The sequence below is a fragment of the Phycodurus eques genome, chromosome 15, assembly GCF_024500275.1.
Source record: "Phycodurus eques isolate BA_2022a chromosome 15, UOR_Pequ_1.1, whole genome shotgun sequence".
NCBI classification, from domain to species: domain Eukaryota; kingdom Metazoa; phylum Chordata; class Actinopteri; order Syngnathiformes; family Syngnathidae; genus Phycodurus; species Phycodurus eques.
Window position 1 is genome coordinate 20,648,780 of NC_084539.1, and position 22,061 is coordinate 20,670,840.

The 22,061-nt window shown below is 41.7% G+C and overlaps 1 protein-coding gene across 2 annotated transcripts in view; it reads right to left on the minus strand.

Moving 5' to 3' along the window:
* lamc3 (laminin, gamma 3) overlaps window positions 1-22,061 on the minus strand; it is a 70,755-nt gene that overhangs the window by 18,314 nt on the left and 30,380 nt on the right. For both annotated transcript variants that reach the window (XM_061697626.1, XM_061697627.1), the window contains exons 7-12: window positions 19,664-19,762; window positions 19,455-19,591; window positions 18,269-18,388; window positions 10,508-10,706; window positions 3,853-3,956; window positions 772-999 (exon numbers count right to left, since the gene is read on the minus strand). In XM_061697626.1, coding sequence (XP_061553610.1) covers window positions 772-999; window positions 3,853-3,956; window positions 10,508-10,706; window positions 18,269-18,388; window positions 19,455-19,591; window positions 19,664-19,762 — 887 coding nt within the window. The remainder of the gene's footprint in view (window positions 1-771; window positions 1,000-3,852; window positions 3,957-10,507; window positions 10,707-18,268; window positions 18,389-19,454; window positions 19,592-19,663; window positions 19,763-22,061) is intronic.

A 22,061-nucleotide genomic window follows, 5' to 3' on the forward strand; every position in this document is an offset into this window, starting at 1 on the left:
TGTTATCCTATATATTTTTAACAACAAATTTCATTTTAAATCAGAAGTCATGCAAAATTGTGGCACACAAATATTTAAGTATACAACTATTGCTCAATTTATGTGATGAAGGGATTAAAGAAGAAGGGACTGGCAGTTTTGGCACAGATTTTCTTAGCCAAACGAAAAGAACGATGGAGCAAGAAACATGAATAAGATACACTTCATTCGAATCAGTGGGCCACATAAAGTGATGCGGTGGGCCGGATTTGCGCCCCAGGCCTTTAGTTTGACACCTGTGCTGAATAGTATTTATACTTAAGTAAGAAGCTAAAAAACAAAACAAAAAAACATGCAGATTCCATGCTATAGCTTTCACCAAGAAAACCTGTAATATAGTGGTGCTGCAGTAGGCGAACCACGATAAATAGCAGGGGAACTGTACAGTATTCAGTACAGTAAATATTTGCGGTTTGGCATTCATGAATTTGCCTATTCACAGATTTGTTTTGTTTTTCGTGCACAAGCCAAAGACATGTCTAATAAAAATAATGATTTGGCGCCATCTAGTGTAATTTTTATGCCAGGCAACTATGTTGAAATCATTGGAAGAGCTTCATTTCGCCAGGTCATAGAGCTTGTGTCATAAAAAAAAAGTCATTTTCCACCATCTTGTGGCATCGTTACATAATTACAACGCTTGTCGGGTGGGCCTCGATTACTCGCCGATTTTTGCTATCACTAGTAGTGTGCGTTCACTTTATCGTGTGTGCCTTTTCGACAATTGGTTACCAGTTTCCGCGTGGCAAGTTCCGTGCTGGTGGCAGTCGCACAGGATACACGCCGAGAACGGTCCGCCGCTCAGGACCTCCCGGGTGAACCCGGGCGCGCACAGCTCGCAGAACTGGCCGACGAAGCCGACGGGACAGGTGCAGCTTTCCACCCAGGGGGCAGGTGGCGCCGTCTCGCCGGCGGCGGGGGATGCGGAGGCGAGATGGACCCTCGAGAGCTGCGATGTGTCTGCAGATGTGAGACGAGGGAAGTAAGTATACCTTTAACTTTGACTTAAAAGGAATACTATGGAAAATCCATCCAACCCTTTCCTATAGCGCTTATACTCATTTGAGGTCAGGTGGAGCCGAACCTTACCACTCATCTTCCGTGCCGCCACCAGAATTTTCCCAAATTCTCTCCTCCGCAAAGTGTGATAACGATTTTCAACTTTTGCCCCTCCAAGTCGCTTTCAGGCAGACATCAATCTGGCTAAAACTTCTACGTAAAAATTCCATCAAGGCCTCCTTCCCACTCCTCTCATCTGGCACCTTAACTGCTCTCTTTAACATTTTTTATTTTTTTTTACACTCAGAGAGACAGCGAGAGGGAGCTACCCGTTGTTATTTTAATGGCAGTAAAATCTTGGGGCCTTTGAGTTTAACATCCCAAATTGAAAATTAGAATCTCACAGTTAGACCGCCAGGTATGCAGGGTTGATGGTGAGCGTGTAAAATATTTTCTAATTAAATCAAATTCGGTGTTGAAAACGACTCTCATCGCACAATTTCTCCTCACTTGCTATTAAAATTCTTGCGGTAAAGGCTAGAGGCTAAAGCGTGCCACAGAGGAGGAGGACGGGCCGGGCCCGTCTTATTATACCGCCGCGCCGCAAATGAACCCGGCTTTCATTAAAACGGACGGAATGTCGGCACGGCGACTCGTTAGGAGCGGTCACGGTCCGTCTTTTTCGCTCACGTCGCTCTCATTACGCCGCCAATCGCTTTCATCCGTCTCCGGCGAAACGGGACGACTGAGTGCACGTCGCCGCCCGGGCAGAGGGAAACGCCTGTGGATTCCTTGCATGTGGGAAATAACAAAAAGGAGAATTCTGGAGAAAAATGATGACTGGTTGTCACCACACTGTTCTCTCTCTCGCTTCTAATGGGAAATATTGGCAAAAGAAATATTAAAAAAAACTAAAAAAAAATAAATAAATTAAACAAGATGTAAAGAATTAAATATGTTTTGCCACATTTGATACTTAAATTCAATGGACATCGTGCTGCTCCTTCTGGTGTGTGCGCCTTGGCCACCTGGGGGCAGTATAATACAGACATACATGGAGACGGTCACAGCAACTCAGCAAACGGGAGTAATAGTGGTCGTTCTTCGTAGAAGATAAAGATTATGCTTATCTGTCTACATGTAAAAGGGTTATAACACCGCTACTTTTCGTTAGCCCGTCTATGGCATTTACATTTTGTTGTTTGCATTAAGCTAAGCTGATTTAAAGCTATGTGGCAACTAACAGAATCTAATAATCTGCCCAGGGCCTTCAGACGCCGTCGTGCTAGCCAATGTTACGTCAACTATTTGCGGTTTCTTTAACCAATCAGCGTTCAAATTTGTCCTCACAGGGCCAGAAAGCTAACCCTCGATGATGTCAGCATTTTTCTGTTCTCTTATTGGTCGGTAGGAGCAAAACTTGTTGTGGACTCAGGAAGTGCAGTCTGGCAAGTCCCCACTGAAGGCCCAGGTACCAAAAGCAGGACCCAGGCACCGCAGCTTGAGCGCTGATGGGGCTTCACGCGTTGAGATAATTATGCCGCCCATGTTTTCCGGAACATTGAGCGACGTAAATATTACACGGAAAAGTGCGGCAAAACGGGATAAAGAAACAAAATTCAAGCATTTCAGGAAGGAGTGAGAAACATTTGGGAATAAATGTCCTCTTTTTTTGGGCACTGGGTACAGCTCGCCGTGTTCTGCGCTTTAACATTTTATACTCAAATCCTGTTTGCCGCATTCCAATTATTGATGAGCATGTGACAGAAACGTCGTCTCCACGAGGAAATGTCCCCCCCAAAAAAAGGGCATTCTTTCCTAACGTCGAGCAACGAGCACGAAATGCCATCTTCCAGGTTTCGAATATGGGTTATGTCCACAAAGTTTGTTATTTCGTGAAGTTTCAGAAAAGTCCAGGTCGTGTCTTTGACAGCCACTAGAGGGCGGTAGTAACTGGAAAGTCAACCTCTGATAGCCTACTGTATTATACAAAATGTGCTTTTGTAGATAAAAAATAGGCTTTAAATTAAATTAAATAAGGGAAAATACTAATTAATATAAAAGCTAGAATATAACAATTATATTTGTATTTATTTATTGACTTTTTAATTGTTTTAATTTTTATTTTAACAATTTTAAGATAAACAAGGTATCTAAACGAATAATGGATTATAAAAAAACTGTTATCGATTAATTTGAGAATCAAATCCACGAATCAATTAATCGTTGCAACGCTAATAATAACAATTAAATGTAATGTCAAGAATTAAACAGTTGGAGCATCAGTTGGGCTACCTGTTGACAGTATATACACAAAAAAGATGGTCACAACATCCTTTTTTGCCTGTGTATAGATGCAATAGTCTATTGTCTTGCTACAGGTGTTGCCGCACCATTTGTGTTCAAATATCTGTGACTTAAACTTTGTTTTTGCAAAAATATGTTGTATGTGGCACTACTAACCAAAAGAAAGGTATTCGTGGAATAAAAAATAAACAATACTTCATCAATCTCCAGCAATGTCAGGGCGCCGTCATTTTCGACAATATCGCCCTCCGCTGGCGACCAAAATGAACCAAAACAGGTTTAATGTCGCCAGATAACTGCAATTTGTTACCCTGTCTATGGGATTTCCTATTACATGTTAGCATTAAGCTAGCAGACTTGAAGGCAAAGTTATGTGGTTGTTTTAAATACACAAGGTGTGCAAAAACAATTTGCCGAACGACGGCTCATATCTCGGGAAATCCTCGTTAAGTTGAGTCACTTGTACGTCAAGGCACAACTGTGCTCGATGGCCGTTCGGTAACTTACAGTTGAGGCCCCCGGCGTTGCTGATGCGTAGTGCCGTCACGTTGTGCAGGAGACGGCGAAACGCCGAGGCGGACAGCTTTGGCGTCATCTGGCTTTCATCAAGCCTGCGACGACACGGGAACACATCCTCTTAGTTTCCGACAGATTAAACAGCAGATGCGGAGTGTCTCTTTGATCACACTTTAGCCGCACCGCGCCAGTAATCTCCACGTTCGGGGATGATTACAAGCTCATCGACACACACATTATGTTCCTGACACCAAGGCAGAGGATGCAAATGCGCTGACTTTGACATCTTCGCCGGTCTCGACGGTTGAGCGTTACCCCGCCGGCTGCGGGATGATCCGTAAATGCCACATCTGACGTGTACCAGGGTGCCGTGTTTTATTGCCACCTCCGCAGGTGCCGCGTCAGCTCCTGCCTGGAAGACGGATAACGCCATCCTCGAGTAAAGTATTGTGAGCCCACGCTATATCGCGTATTTTGAAGCAAGTTTAGAGTTGGCCGCATTCTGCGTAGTAGCAAAACGAGCTGAAACATTCCAGCCAGCACTCATGGAAGAACTGAAGAGGCAGAGAAGGTCTCCAACTATGTTAGCTCCCGTACATTCATTGTCTGTGATTATTTTTTGTCTGCTCTGTTTGTATGTGTTGCTCCTCCGTGTGTGTTAAAGTAGCAGTTCTTTGAAGTTTAGAATTACCCTAACATTTATGTTAATATCTGCTACCCCGTCCTAGATTTTTCACATAATAAGTTTAGCACGAAGCTATCAGACTTTCATTAGACGCAATGAAATGCTTTGGTTGAACATTTTGGTGTTTAAATGTTGTATGTGTCCATTTTACAGTAAACGTGGAGTCAGTGGGAGTGACAAATAAACGGCTTGAAGCAAGCACACGTCGCTTCTTTTTTTGGAGAACCGTGCGAGCAGGAGTCTTCTTTTCCTTTATTCAAAGTGATGCTATTCTCCCATTTCTTGACAGCGAGAGAGTGCAAAACAGGCACTGATGAAAACTTTCAAACATGTTTTAATAGGTTCATTGTGTATAAAACGTGTGGGAAGCATAAAACAGGAACAAAATATTTGTATATGGCCTCCCTGTCGCGCAGATTTTCACCTATTGTGGGTGGACGGTATAATACTACAAAAATAACTAATTCATATCATTTGAATAGATTGTTAAATTTGCAATTGTTCAAATTGAATTTCCAATTTCAAAAAACGTTTTCCCTGAAGAAATACTGCAAAGCTTTTCAAGGGTCAAACAGTGGTAATAAGAAAACCTTTATGAACTGCACAGGGCATTTTTTAAAGTCACATTTTTATATTTTTAACTGTCATGCAAGTGTAAAAAGAAGCCCCCCCCCCCCCCAAAAAAATAATGCAAAAACACACTTGCGAGGTTAATCCTTGTCGTCCGACGAGATGTGCCGAGGTCTGGCGTTTCCGTCTGTGTAAATGATACTATATATGTATACTTCGTGTATACAACTGCGAGTACCACCCTTCTCGTTAAAGAGAGGCAATTACAAAGCGGCGGCCCTCCGAGGGGTCGCCGTTCACAGAGCTGGACGAACGGAGATAAGCGGCCAAAGCGAAAAAAGTCGGCGAGGCGCTCGCCCCGACGGGCCGGCCATTGTCCCGCTATAATCAGCGGCGAGCAGAGCGTGCCTGTCATCAAGACGGAGCTCGCGCCGCCCGGAAGCGGGAAGATCATCACCGGCGAAAAGAACCCCCGATGATTCACATCCGTGTGAACACGCCTCGGGACTTTTTGGACATGGAACTTATTTGACATGATTAAAATACCCACCAAACAAAAATGTCGCAAAAAGGATACAAAGCAAACCCCTTTAGCAAAGATTTTTAAGCGAGCATTCTTTATGGGTTTATCATTTATATCATTTACAAGGTTTCTAATTACTGTAACATCCAAGCTGACCTCCATTAGCTTTCTATGGCATTTTACATTATATGTTAGCATTAAGTGAGATGACTTTCTTCAGCCAAAACGATTTAGTTGGGATGAACATTTTGATGTTTAAATATACAATGTTCAAGTGTGTTTCATGCGTGTGAGAGGGGTACAACGCGAATGAAAAGTTCTTTTTTAATATGGTCTCGCTATATCGCAGATTTTCAGTGATTGCGGGTGGGTCTGGAACGTAAATCCCCCCCCCCCCGCAATAAACATGGCTTCACTTTACTTCAGTTGGCGTTTTTGTAGTGGTTGTTGTTGTTTTTTTTTAAATGTAGTGTCCCAAACAAAAAAAGAGGAAAATGGAGGCGTTGTTTGCCCGCTCATCCCAACCAATCATCTCCTCCTCTTATCTTTTGCCCCTCGGCTCAAATCCTCACGCCTCAATTTAATCCGTGGCGATGCGACGCCGTGATGATGGCGTGATGATCTTTGCACCGGTAGGGAACGCGGCGCCGCTTAACCGGTTAACATATTTACCGGACTGGCATTGGGAAGCTGTCAGTCAAGAGAGTCGTGTGTGTGTGTGTGTGTGCGCGTGTGTGTGTGTGTGTTTGCACTCATGTTTATTTATCGAGGCGTTTCTCCAACACGCTTATTTGCACGCCGCACTTGACGCCTTTGATTGTTCGGGAAATTGCAGCAACAGATGGAGGCCCTGATGATGAATCGTGCGGATTTGACGCCAGCTCCAGTTTTTCCAAGAGAAGTACTTATACTACTTCTGAAAATACAAGTAGCACATGGACTACTAATTTTAAGAATATAGTAGCACGAGTACCACTGAATCAAAAAAAATAGTAGCACATGAACTAGTGAATACAGAAATAGTAGCACATTTACTAATAGTAGCACAAGTACTATGCACATAACGAAATAATACCATATACCAATAGTAGCAGATGTACAACTAAAACAAATATTGTAGCACATGTATGACTAAATGGAAATTAGTAGCATTAGTACTTACAGTGTCACATGTACTAATAAACATAATTTTGTCGCATTCCTACTCGGGCTGTGAAGAAAAATTGGTTAACGCGGCAAAGTCGACCACAAAAATTGGTCGACGTGAAAATTTCTGTGGTCATGAAATGAAAAACATTGTCAAAAACGACAGACGAGAACACGTAAGTGATTTTAAGACACTATTAGCTGTGTAATTACATATAACGTAACATAAGATGTATGAGTCAGCTAAATGGATTTTCGGACCTAAAATGGTCATCTGCTAGCGTGCGAATGCTAACTGTTTAGCAAAGGCCGATGATGTTGTTCGTAAGGATAGAAGTCCAGCCCTCACGAATGAGAATAAAATGCACGTTTGAAGCACAAAAAAACAAAACAAAACAAAAAAAAAAACATTTACACATTCGCTATTGATTAAAAATAGAGCAGCACATGTACTGCTAGATTCAAAAATAGTAAATTGCTCCTAAAAACTTTTTTCGTGAGCATGAGTGCGTGACGGGGGGCGCCTAGTGGGACGGGTGGGCGGGTGTATGGTCGGGGCGAAGCGATGCGCAAAAAAAGTGTGAGGCGAAGCCAAGACGATGCGAGGAGTCTAATGAGACCTGCAGAGAACTTCTTTTCGGGACCGCTCCACCGCCTCGCACAACCGATGAGCTTTGTTAACCAGCGCTCTGGATGTGTGTGTGTGTGTGTGTGTGTGTGTGTGTGTGTGGTTCTAGAAAAGTGGCCCACATTTGTGGGTGCCTCAATAAAAAATGTTAACTCAAGCGTAATTTTTCTAATTGCAAATTCTTTGGCTTAATAATATCACCCCGCTATATTTAAATGTACTGGTAATGTTGCACAACATTAAAAACTGTTTTTTTTTTTTAAATGCACACAACGTTGTGGTGCGACAATAGGTTAGAATGTATTGGAATATAAACATGGATACACCCAACATTACATTTATGACTTACTTTTTGTCCTGATGGGCTAAAGCGAGGCTTCTATTTGAAGCAGGCGTTTATTTCTTTTTTTTCTTTTGACTGGACATGATGCATTTGATGCAGGCCACTATTGGAGGTTGAGGGTTGATAAGATCTATTATTTTCTCCTGCCCGCTTTCTTACGTTACGTTTTTACATGATTTATTATAACAAGGAGGCTAAAATGAACGAATGAAGACGCTGTTTGCTGACCAGACTTATTGATTGTGTGTGTGTGTGAGTGTGTGTGTTAGTGAGAGAGAGAGAGAGCACAGAACGTACCAGAGAAGACACATTTTACACGTACTTGTGACCATAAAGTAGTGCTAATGTTGCCATATACACAGCCAGCTCCAACTACCGGAGACAAATTCCTAGTGTGTTTTGGGCAAATAAAGATAAAGATAATTCTGATTCTGAAAACAACAGCAACTTACTGCAAGGTGTTTTCTCAAGTTAAAAGTGGGCTGAAATGGCCAAGGTTCGGCAGTGACAAAACTACGCTGCATGTTGAAGCCGTTGTTGTTCGTAGCCTGTACTGTAAACACGAGTCGAGCGCGGCTGTCACGAGTCACTTCGATTGGCCCGGGAAGCCCAAGAGAAGACTTTGCGTGCAGACATGTGACTTTCTTGTGTCGTTTGATTGGTGAACTTGAGTCAAACGTCACTGTGGTTATCGCGGTGGACTGGAGCGACGGAAGTCGACGACGAAAGTCGAAAGCTGGATCGCGCATGCAATTATTGATAAATGAAAGTAGCGAGCGGCATGTAGATTATTGTAACCGAGAAAAAGTACTGTTTCTTCTTAAGATAAATACTCGAGTAAAAGTAAAAGGGGTGATTCATGAAAACTACTCTGACAAGGAAAAAAAAGTAACTTAAGTGAAATGGAGTAAATGTAGCGCGTTTCTACCCACCTCTTGTTTATAGCGGTCCACTATTTTGCATGCCTTCCCTCATCCCGCATTTCAAATTCATTCCCGCATCCGAACAGCCGCTTTGAGCCTTTTCGCTGCGCTGGAAAAATTCCGATTCCCTCGTCGTTTTAAGGTTTTATATACGGTTCAGCTTGCAGACGCGCTTTTGGGCGAAGGTTGCGTCATTTGAGTTTTGGCTTTACTGTAGTGCGGAGGAGAATGAGCGCAGCACTGAAAAGAATGAAAAAAAAACAGACTTTAAAAATAAGTGTATTCTTATGAGAACAAAGTCTTTTTTTTTTTTTTTTAGTTGATAAAGTCGAGAAATAAAGTCATAATGTTATGTTATACCAGTAAAATTGTAATCTTTGGAGGATAAAGTTGTATTCTTTTGAGATGAAGTCATAATCTCACAAAAATTCTTTTCCAGGTAAAAAAAAAAACAAAAAAAACAACTTTCAGTTTTTATTTCACGAGAATCAAGTTGTATCTTTACGACACAAAAGGTCACAATCTTATGGTTTTTTTTTAAATAAATTAAGTTGTAATTTTACAAGAATAGACATATTTTTAGATATGAAGTCCTAATCTTAGGGGAATTTAGTTGTTCTTTTCAAAAAAAAAAAATAATTCTCAGGACAATAACATTGTAATCTTTATAGGATTTTTTTATTTTTCTGTTAGATTTAATGAGAATCAAGTTATATTTTTCAGAGAAAATAAATAATACTTTTTTGAGAGTAAAGTTGCAAACTTATAAGAATAAAGAAACATTGTATTTTTTAAAATTTAAATATATATAGATATAAAGATATAAAGTTGTCATTTTACCAGAATTGGCTTTTTTTTTGTTTAGAAGTCGCAATGTTACCACAGTAAAATCGTCATTTCAAGAAAATGGTCATATTTCTTTTGAGATGGAAGTTTATTACGACAGTGAAGCTGTATAAAATTCAAATTGTACTTTTTTTTTTTTTTTTTTTAGATAAAAATCATAATTTTATAAGAATGCCATTTTTTTTCTAAAGTAAAAATGTGTAATCTTACGAGAATAAAGTCACATTTTATTCCGAAATAGTCAGAATATAATGAGAATAAAGTAAAATCTTTCGGATAATTTTTTTTCTCTCGTAATCTTCCAATAGGAAAGTTTTAATCTTACAAAAACAAAGCCATATTTTTTAAGATCAAAAGTTATACTCTTACAGGAACAATTGTCTAATCTTTTGAGAATACAAGAAAGAGGACTATTCTGGAAAAAAAGATACATTTTTCATACTATGAATTTTCTTTTCTTGAAATATGTTAATTCTAAAAAACAAACAAAAAAAGATTTTGTTGTCCTAATATTACACCTTTTTCTATAGAAACAAATATGACTTTCGTCAAGTCAGCTTTTGAAAAAAAAAGAAAAAAATCATTCTTGAAAAAAAATGACAACTTTAATTCTCATTTTTTTTCCTTTTGAATATTCTATTTTCTTCATACCAATATGCATTATTTCCTCATCCGTGTGACCCTAACATTCCTAGGTGAGGGAATTTCTTCTTGCCTGTGACGGATTTATTCCCATTCTGAGCACGTTTATGTCCAGGGCCAAGAACATGTAGAACGAAAAAAACAAAAGGAAGGAAAAGGAAATAATATCATGCATTCTCTCTCTCTCTCTCTCTCTCTCTCTCTCTCTCCCTCTCTCTATCTCTCTCTATATATCTCTCTATATCTCTCTATATATATTACAAGGAACACGAATACACAGGCTGGTGTTATCTATACCTGCTAAAATGGCGAAACAAATAGCTCGTGTTGTGTTTCTTACCGGACCACGAAGGTTTTCCGTGGCAAGACGCCGGGGTCGTCCCGTCGCGCCGGGTCGGGCGCGAGTTCGGCGCCGAGCGTGATTCCGGAGCCGTCGAGCAGCGCGGCGACGCGGTCGGGAAGCAGCTGCGGGGTCTCCGAGGTGAAGGTGACGGAGAGGAGCTGGCCGTAGCTGTGGCTCTGGTCACCCGCAAATTTGTCTGCGGGAAAAGGCCAGGCAGCAGTTTGTTTGTGTTTCTTTTTTTCCTTCTTCTTCAAGTCAGGAAAAGAAAATCATCTTTGGATCACAACTTGCACATATGAAAGAAAGGAACAATTGAACGTCATATTTTGACATTCCTTAAGTGTCATACAAGTGTAAAAAGGTTGTTTGAAGTGTATTCATCCTTCGATTTTTGAATTAAAAAAAAAAATCGTATTCATCCTATGATGCAACATTGTTTTTTCCAGCTGCACCCCGTCCTTTGATGGTTGAATTCTTATTATTATTTTTTTTAAATCATCCTTTGTGATTTGGAAAAAAGTAAATTCATCCTGTTTTTTGTTAGAATTGTGTTCAATGTACTCTTCCTTTGTAAAAAAAAAAAAAAAAAAAAAAAAAAAAAGTGTTTTAGTTTTAAACATGCTTTAATGTTTAATCAACTTACACTCATCCTTTGATATATATTGTTTCAATGTGTTATTGATTGATGGTTGAATCGTTTTTTCAAAATGCTCACTTGTACTTTGTTGTTTGAAAAAAAAAATCCTCGGTTGATGTTTGATTGATTGATTTATTTATTTTTTAAATGGCCACCTGTGCTTTGATTGTCAAAACGTTTATTCAACATTTTGATGTTTGAATTTTGTTTAAACTGTAATTGTCCTTTTATATTATATATATTTTTTAAGAATGCAGGTGTCCTTTGCATGCTTCAAAACATTGGAAAGGTGTACTTTTACTTTGATGCTCGATTTTTTTTCAATTTTTTATTTAATTTTTTTCACCGTAAAACAGCTTTGTTGAAATTGTAAAAAAAAAAAAAAAAAAGCAGGACCATGAAGTTAAAAAGTTGCGCTCTTGCCTGTGATGCATTTTTACATATCTTACTCTTTTTCCGCTGGCGTAGGAGGATCAGTTTAATTTCTCTCGTCGGGGGAGGGTTAAGCGAGCGCTTTTAACGTGCGAGGGAGGCAAGCATGAATTTTTAAACAACCCCTAAATGATTCATCGGGGCACATTTCGACATTCATTCGATTGTAACGGGCAAATAAACAATGACTTTTTCATCATTTCTTATCGGGCGTTCGAGCTGACATCATCGTTCTGTGTGGCACCATTCAGGCGCAAGGCAAATCCAAAGAACTAATCAGTAAAAAACGAGATGAAATGAAAAAGATGAAAATCAAAATCCCAACATAAAAGCAGGCGCTAAATGACAAAACGCTATTCCCCCCCACTCAGACTTTTTCATGGGATTAGAACCTTCTCTCATGACTAGAACCTTCCGTCTGGACCAGAAACACTTATGAAGCTTTGCTTGGAACATGACAATTCTCTTAGTACTAGTACCTGCTCTCGAGACTAAAACCTCTCAAGATGAGACACTTCTTTTGGTAGTAGACATGGGACTAGTATCTTCTGTCTAGACTATAACTTCCTCTGGGAACTAGTACTTTCTGTCAAGACAAGAATCCTCTCTCTGGACAACAACCCTCTCGGGACTAGACCACTGTCTTGAGACTAGTACCTTCTCTCAAGACTAGAACCCTTTCTCTGGCACTAGACCATTCTCTCAGGACTAGTACCTTCTTCCGTGACTAAACCCTTCTCTGGAGGTCTTGTACCAACTCTGAAGACTAGTACATTCTCAAAGTCTGGACTGAAACCTTCACTAAAGACTATAATCTCTTTTGAGACTAGGGCCTTCTCACAAGACTATAACCTTCTCTGGGGACTAGTGCCTTCTTTCAAGACTAGTACCTTAACTTTGGAATATAATGTTTCAGGACAAGAACCTTCAATTGGGACTAGACCACTGTCTTGAGACTAGTACCTTCACTTGGGACTAGACCATTCTCTGAGGAATAGAACCTTCTTTGGGGATCAGACCAATCGCTCGGGATTAGATTCTTATTTTGGCACGGGACCATTCTTTTGGGACTAGTACCTTCTCTTGAGACTAGTACTTTCTATCAAGATTAAAACCTTCTTTCTGGACTAGAACCTTATTTGAAAACTAGAACCTCACTCGAATAAAACATTTGCTCAGAAGTACAACCTTGTCTTGGGACAAGAGCATTCTTTTAGGACTAGTGCCTTCCTTTGAGACAAGACATTTCTTTTGTGACTAATACCTTCTCTCAAGACTAGAACTTTCTCCTTGGAAGTGGATCCTGTTCCACGACTAGAACCTTCGCTTGGGACTAGACAATTATCATGGGACTAGTACCTTCTTTCAGGATTAGGACCTTCTCTTGGGACTACAACCTCGTCTAGGGACCAGATCATTCTCTTGGGACTAGAACCTTCAGAAATATTTCTCAGGACCAGATCCTTTTCTGGGATCTATATATCATGTTTTCAAATGTAGGGTGTTTTAAATCCCACTGAATGCCTGAGCAGAAGTGACTCGTTAGAAATGATTGCGGAATGCGCTTGAGCGGCGGCGCGGACGTCAGGCCCTCGGGTGAAGGGTCGCCATGGCGACACGTTTTTCGCATCATTGTACTGCTGTGAATGAAGCGGGCGACGGCTGTCCTTCGCCGTCTTCTACACTTTTTTTCTCCATGTTACTCTTCCCTCGCTTTTGCTATTTCAACAAGTTTTGCTTTTTGTTCTCGTGAAGATGATGATGATGATGATGATGATGATGTCCGCCTGGTTGTCTGCTGGGAGAAATAAACTCCTCTCCCCAAATAGATGCTTCCTCGTTTCCAAGGTCCATCGGAACAAGTACAGGCCTCACCCTCAAGAATAGCGCTTCAGTGTTTCCAAAGTTAGACGAAACAACGAAACTATGACCAATGAAAGGGCGAGTGGATTTATCCCGTGAGCTGATTGGCTGCGCATCATCGCCGCCTCACCCAGCATCTTCCCTTGTTGTGTCTCGCCGGTCTCGTCCACGCTGTTGAGTTTTTTTTTTGTTTAAGCGAGAATGTTTTGGATTCGTTAAGCAAGCCCTTACAATGCCGCCGAAGCGCCGTGCCCCTGCGAAAGCGCCCGAGAGGAGGAAGAAGATGATGACCATCGGCGAAAAAGTGAAACTTTTCGATATGATTAAAGAGGGCAGAGGTTATGCATCTGCGGCACGCCATTATGGCGTGAATGAATCTACAGTGCGGCGCATCAAGAAAGAGGAAGCAAACATCCGCAAAACTGCTTCAATAACCTTCAATAAGGAAGCGAAACGTGTGGTAACTCCGCGTAATAAGAGAATTGTGAAAACGGAAGCTGCATTGCCATTGTGGATTGCTGATTGCAGGGAAAAGACAGTGAGTACACAGAGCCTCTCTCAGAAGGCAATGTTGATGAATGTTAATTACTGTAGAATAAATGTTAATTACTGTATAAGGTTTTATAATGAAAGATTTAAGTAATAACTTTGTCTCATTTACATATGTTAAACATTCTGGTACCCACATACACATCCATGAAAATTCCTAGAGGGAGGGATGGCAAATCCTACTTTGCGGTTTTTCTCCTGTCGCGGGGGGGGGGGGGGTTCTGGTCCCCATTAACCGTGAAAAACGAGGGAACGCTGTACACTCCAACCTGTTTTCGCTGTCTGCCTCTACAAATAAAGGCCTTTCCTCAAACTGACATCTACTTGTTTTATACTTGAACAAATAAACACCTGTCCCCGAATACAAAGTTCCCTGTTTCTACCGTTCAATTGGAAAACAAATAAAGGCCTCTCTCCTTGTAAAGATGCTTTTTTTCCAAAGCCCACTTTAATAAAAGAAACACCTGATCCCAAATAGAGTCCTTCCTACTTCCATCAGACATTTGAAGAAATGTCTGTTTCTAGGGTCCAGATGAAAAAAAAATAAATGCCTCGCCTCCAACAAACACCTCCTCTGCGCCTGTATTCACTCCCCTCACTTTCCACCAGAGAGATTTTTCTTCCCTCGCCAGATTGCCATAAGGACTCAAGTGAGACGACCCCTCCTACCCCCCCCCTCCACCCCCCACTAAACTCCTCCCCCACAGTGAGCAGCTGATCACGCTTGTCGCAAGACCTCGGCAGCTGCTCTCCACCGGTCGGTCTGGCGTGGTCGCCATGGGGGACTTGAAGTCCCCCCCTGTGTCAAGGATCGAGCAGATGTCCGGGATCAGGAGGGAGGTGTACGATCGCGCCCGCGTCAAGCTCACCGTCTTCAATTTCAAACACCGCAGATAAATTAAAGTTGTCATTCGCAACTGGTGGTTGCGAATGACAAAATCAGAATGTCAAGGCTTGAAATTTTGCATCTCCAAATTACTAGACAGTCAGGATGATTTAGGTCACATACAGACTTATTATAAAGTCGTTGTGCTAAAAAATAAATACATGAATAAATGAAACAATAAATGAAAAAGGTCGTAGTGTAACAAACAGTCATATTGTCTAAAGTTGAAATTTGTTGTCTTAAAAGACGTTTTAATCTGGCAATACAGGAAACCCCTGTTGGGATATGTTCCAGAAACACCCATTATAAGTGAAAATCTTTGATATAAAGACAATATAGAAATATTTTTTTCAAATAGTTTCCGACCTCTCATATGCTTTAAGCGTATTTATTCCAACACACTTTCTAAAAAACGCCAAAGGTCGAAATTTTGTTTCTCTGAAGAGTTCAACTCGTGTGTCTTTCAGCAATAGTGGCATAAGTAACAATGATTTTGGCGCATTGCATATAAACAATAAGGCATTATTATGGTAGAATGGTACATAAACAAATGAAAAAGTTCATCGTGCAAAAAAAAAAAAAGTAGTGGTGATTTCTAAGATTGAAATTTTAAGTGTTTTTTTAGGCACCAGTGACAAATCGTAATGTCTACGATTGAAATTGTGCATTTTCTCAATAACGATGGAAGTAGTGACGAGTAGGTACGGACATGCTACTAAAACGATAAGGCATTACCATGAAATAATGCAACATAAACGAAAAAGTTCGCAATGCAAAAAAAGAAATGGTAATGTCTAGGATAGACATTTCAAGAGTTTTTTTTTTTGGGTCAATAGTGACAAATTCAGGGTCTCACGTACGGACATTACTGCGATTAAATAATGACACATGGTAAATGAAAAACTTCGTAGTGAAATATGAGATGTCAATGTCTATGATTGAAATTTTAAGGTTTTGTTTCGTCACTAGTGATGGAAGTAAAGACAATTCCAGGGTGTCACATAAGGACATGCGACGAAAATGATAAAGGAATTACAATGTAATCATGAAACATAATAAACGAAAAGGTTCGTAGTTAAAAAGAAGTCGGAATGTCTGTAGGATTGAAATTGTGATTTTTTTTTCATCAATAGTGATGGAACTAATGATAAATTCAGGATGTCATGTACGACTAAAATGATAAGGCATTATGATGAAATAATGGCACATAATAAACAAAAACGTTAGAAGTGGAAAACAAGATGTAATATCTACGAGAATTTTGTTTCCTGGCAATTCTGGCAGAAGTAAAGTAATGTAATGTTCCAACGAAAAAATGAAAAGTAATAAAAACAATTGAAAAAATTGGGAAAGTGTCAAAGTGTTTTTTAAATAGTGGCGTAAGTAACGTGGCACCGAGACGTTGTATCAAAACGCAAAGTCACCGTCAAAAGTGGCGAGCTAAAGTTTGCTGTCCATGCCAATGAGAGATTTTATTCCAAATGAAAAACGTCGGAAGCGGCCATCGGATGATAGCGATGAAGCGCCGAGGAGTGACAGCTCCAGTGCTTGGCTGGCCTGCTGATTGTCACTGAGAAGTCAGCAACCCCCCCCCCCCCCCCCACCCCTCTCCCTCACCACAAAATGAGAAGGCCCCCACACCCCTCCGCCATTTTACTTAGAGGCTATCCGCGGAGCTGTCGCCGCCGAGTCCGACGCCCACTTGTCAGCCGCCATTTGGGAGCGCACGAGCGTGACGCGTGGTCCCGCCGAGTGTCGGCTTATGTCTCCGGAGTAGTGTGAATCACTAAGACCGTCTTTGGACCGCCTCGAATTTCTTAAAAACGATTGATGGACTCCTCCCCACGATGTGACTGCCAAGGGGGGTAGGCGACACAAATGCTCGCGACAAAAAAAAAAATAAAAATAAAATAGTGAACAGAAATCCAACAATCGGCGTCTGATATCACGTTATGAACAACAAACAAAAAGTGTTCCTGCAATATGATAATGCAATGCATAATGAATATGCTAATGTTACACGAGTTACAATGTTAGTAATAGGGACCAAGCACTACCGCAAATAGCGAAAACACCCACCCTGAATTTTCTTTCCAGAATAGAACTTTGTCACTGTCACAGGAACAAATGCGTATCTCAAATCATCTTGCCCCATTGAAATAAATGGAAATGCATTCAATCAGTTGCGGCCTCCTGAAAAACTTGAAAAAGATTTTTTCAATGTATTTTTTAATTAGGAAAATAGCACTCTGTAACATTGTAATTAATAAAAACATATAGTAACGGCATCATTAAATTGAAAGTAAAGAATTAAACAGTTTGCGCCTTCTCGTGTGCGTGACTTGGCCACGGGGGGCAGTGTAGTACAGTCATGCAGACACAATCTAAGAGGAGTTTCACAACTACTGTAAGTGACTCAGCAAGCTGAAGTAATATTAGTTGTTTTTGCAGAAAACACCAAACTTTCCTATTTCGACAGGGCTTTGGCGGCATCTTTGTGGTTTATTAGGGCATTTCAGAAATGGCACACAAAAGCGGGAATTGGGGAATTTGAGAACAGCGAACCGTGAATATGCGGGGAATTACTGAAACACATTTTAATCTTAACGACATGCTAAATGCACACAATTTCAAATATTTACCATCTGTAAATCATATTTTTTGACACTGTTTTATTGAAGGTTATCAATGCCCTTGAAGTTCATACTTTGGAATTCAGCAATTGAAATTAACACAGAAGCAGTCTTTGTCGTAATATTGCAACATAAACTCATTACTTTCCAAAGAGAGTAACTCCGCCTATCAGTGCGTCCCTGATGGCGTCCCACAGGGCTCGCCGTGATGCCGCAATTTAGGCATAAACCCTGGAGGAGGCATCGTTTAATGGGCTTGTGAGTGTTTTGCTTCTGGCCGCGGACGGCGGGGCCCCGCTGGAGGGTCCTCGTGGATTTGGCAGCCAGAAGCCGACTTGGCAACGGAGCCAATTTCCACTTTGTTGCCTCTCCAACGCGGACAATTCCATCAGGCCTCTGCTGCTGGGGCAGCTGATAGAAATGAGCCCTAAATCCTGCGGCGGGGGCCAGCTTATTCCCTTATCTTCTAATGGTTCCGATAAAGGATTGGGGTGGGGGGGAACGGGTGGGGCGGCAGCATGACCCACTGCCAAATGCCACAATTAATCTCAGGAATAACAGAAACAAGGCATGAGCATTACAGATGCTGCACTAACACGCGTATAAATGACATATTTACGACGGCGGGGGGTGTTTACTATCTAAAAATAAGACACCAAACGTACTAAATCATGCTCCCATGGGTCGGAGCTCCACTACCGGAACAATGATGGGCCATGGATGCCATTCAATGTCTGTTATTTTCTCGTGGCACTCACCCGGGGCTCTGTAGAAGCCTGGGTCCTCCTCGGAGAGAGGCAGCAAATAGACTTCGCCCTCCTTCCACAGCAGGGGGTCGAGCCGTCCCCCGGAGAACTCGCCCAGCCAGTCGTCCTGATCTGGACCGAACAAGACATTTGAAAAGGTTGCAGTTGGCCGTAGCTATTCATGAGAAATGGGAATTAGGAATATGAAAAGCTGTGAAATGCCAGGCCAACAGTTACTGGAAACACAACCTTTAATTCATAGTTACTTCTGTTAAGTTGCATGAGACTTTTGTGTTTTATGGCATGTCACAACAAAAACAGAATTCTTCTCAATTTAGCATAACCCCGCTGTCTTAATTTTTTTTTTTTTAAATTTGAAGGCACTTGAACAAAATCTATAGGAAGAGCTTGTATTTGTCGGACTCCTGGAAATGGCTAAAATGAGCTCATCATGGCTGCTTCAAATCAAAATGGTAGACTCGCCGTGTCTTTTCAGACATGGCTTCTTGAGACTGTTTTGTCGCTCAAGTCGCGATAGGCACGTCTACCAAATTTTATGAAGCTAAGCGTAATCAGCTTTGGGGGCTGAACTTTCCAAAACTTTGGGAGTTGCGTCTGAGGTCCGCTGATTTAATAGACTTCTGTCTTTCATGGCAAGTCATGCTCTGTCCACACGCAAAGACAAAAACTCAAATTCTCTGCAATTTAGCGTCACCCATCTGCCTTGTAAATGTTGCTCAAATTTGGTCGCAATCGGACAAAATTCCTACGATAAATTTGTCTGTGAAGGACACCTGGAAATGGTGACCCGAAAATGGTCAATTCGAACCAACATCTCCGACTTCCTGTGTCTTTTCAATGATGGCTTCTTGAGACTCTTCTGTGGGTCTCGACATGCCTACTAAATTTCATGTTGCTAGGTTACAGTTACTTTGGAGGCAGAATTTTGGGAGTCGATACTGAGGACTTGTGAGCGATCAGTTTTGTCTTTTATGATGACTCTTTGGATAGGTTTATCTTTGAAGGACCCCTGAAAATGGCCAAAATGCTCTTAAAAAGGCCGTTTTGAACCAATCCTTCCCATGTGTCCCCCAGTTTTATGCAATCCAAACAAACACTATTGATATGCTAAAGTGGAGCTGCTTATTGTCAAACATACCAAAAGTCAATGGAAAATCTGGCCCTCCAGATAGTTTACCTTCCATGAAATCCGAAGTGATGTTGACGGCCACAAAGGCGCCGGACGAGGAGCAGGCCAGCGAGTGGCCGAAGCAGAAACACGGCTGACAGCCAGCCGGGTTGTTTTCTTGCAGGTTGAAGAAGCCTGGCTTGCATCTTCACACAAACCAACACACACACACACACAATTATTGAAAATCACATTTGTCAGAATTGTTGTAGCCTCACCTGCCGCAGCCTCCCCCCTCGGCGTTGGCCTTACAGCGACAGCCGCCGTCCAGCGGCGAGCAGACGCCCTCGCTGCCACCGGGGGCGCACTCGCACGGCCTGGGGGACAGAAAGTCAACAAACGCGGTGAGTCAGCCGCACAAAAAGACGAAGAAAGACGGGGGGGGGGGCGTTAAGGGTAGGGAAAAAAAGTGCTTGGCGGGCTTTTGCGATTGATTGCTTTTGTTTGGAACAGCAAATCTAATTTTAATGAGAGGCGCTATTGCAAATAATTTAATTATCTTCCAGCAAAAGCGTCTCCTCTTGTTTCTGCTCCAGTGGGCTGAATAATTCACACTGTTGCTCAGCCGCCTGATTTTTCAGCATCTATGATGGAAAGTGCTGCATGCGTGTGTGTGTGCGCGCGCGCCCGTGCGTGTGTTTGTGTGCAACCGGGATGTCTGCATTCTCTCCGTGTTTCACTAAATCTAATCTGTGTAACAAATGGCCATAAGGTAACCGAACCTGCGACGCATCGGCGTCCTCCTATCTCATCGCAACGTGCATGTCCCACTTCGGATTTCAGGAAATAAAGCATCAACTAAACAATAAGTAAAGCATAATACCCAAATGTAATGCGTCTTTGCATTGATTTGATTTAAAACGGAGGCAGCGATATGAAAGCCATACCTTGGGGCACCCGTGCGCGTTATTGTCGTGCGTGTGCAGTGTGTATCTGGCAAACTGTACGCGATTTTAGCTAAATGTATGGTAATAACGATAACCCACGAAATACGATTTGGTTGGACTTCGACAATCCCATAAACCTAATTAGAATGTAGAGGTGTTTCTAATGATGTGGCCTAGTGGTGATCAACACGAGAAGAATTAACATTCCGCCCAGCAGGTGGAGCGGGTCAGGGAGCGCCGAGATGGACGTATACACCTTGAATATAAACTAGAGAAAACATACCCTTTGCATGCGCTCACGCAGAGAAGTCCTTATCAACCATACCCCGAATAATAATAATAATAATAATAATAATAAGGTCATCTTAATAATCGCAAGACTGTGGATGAAACGCATACAAATGTCGACAGCCGCCATTCAAATCAGTGGAATTCTTGCGCCGACATTCACGATTTGTAGTGAATGTTTTTGACAACTCAGCCTCCACGGCCAGCTTAAGTTTAACTTTCAATTTGGCGGACACGTCTATCAAGAGTAGACGCACAAAAGACACAGGAAGTCAACCATTTTGGTTTGACGCGGGCAAATTGTGGCAGTGACGATTGAGGAGTCGCCGGAAAACACAAAGTTTGATGAAATCTTTGGAAGATTCTGCCCCCAAAGCCAGTTTTACTTAGCAACAATAAATTCAGCACTGATGACAATCACGAGTAGACGCACAAAATAGTCTCAAGAAACTCTGCCTGAATAGACACAGGAAGTCAGCCACCTTGGTTTCACGTGCCCATTTTGAGGAAACTTTGGCCGTTTCCAGGTCTCCTGCCTGAGATTTTGTCAGATTGCCACCTGACACAATTTGAACTATACCTGTTCACACTCGACAGTGAGTTTTTGTAATTGTGTGAGGGCGGAGCCACAATGAACATTGAAGACTCAGCCGTAAAAGGCAAATTTCCAAGAAATCTTTTGAAAATGCAGCTCCTGAAGCCAGTTTTACTTAGCAACATGAAATTTGGCGGGCATGTTTATCATGAGAAGCCGTACATGAAAAGGTACAGCAAGTTGGCCATTTTGGTTTAAAGCGGCCATTTTAAGATCATTTTGGTCATTTCTAGGTGTCCTCGAAAAACCAACTCCATCGAATTATTGCTCTGATATTTCGGAAAGTTTATCAATTTAAAACTTAGCAAATGATCATTTTGTCTTGACTTGAAAGGCCTCAGTGTTTCTGTCAATGATTCAAAATCAACTTGATTGTATTGTATTGTTGATGATTTTGTTGTTGTTGGTGGTTTTATGGGCAAGACAGTCGACGAAGGAGAATATTTTTCTCCTGCGCCTCAATCTCTCCTCTGAAGTTTAGGTGATGGATGTGGTCGCCATGGCAACAAGCAGGTATGGTCAGAGGTCATCTTCACACGCACGTGCGCTACGACGAGCTAGCAACCGCAGCGGAGGGGAGTCGGTGAGGCAGTGAGGGGAGAAACGATGGGAGGCTTTTTTAAAACATTGTCTTCCGCCAGTCAGCCGCCGCGTCAGGATTTGCTGCTAAAATTATGCTAATGTGATCCGCTAACTAATGCTCTTATGCAAACGTGCTGCAGATGATAATGCTGTCGTGTGTACTGCTTGGTTCGCCTTAATGTAAAACGCATGAACATGCAGCTTGTTTGGAAACAACATTGTAATCCCTACACTATTTCTGAAGTCGACTTTTGTGACAATGTT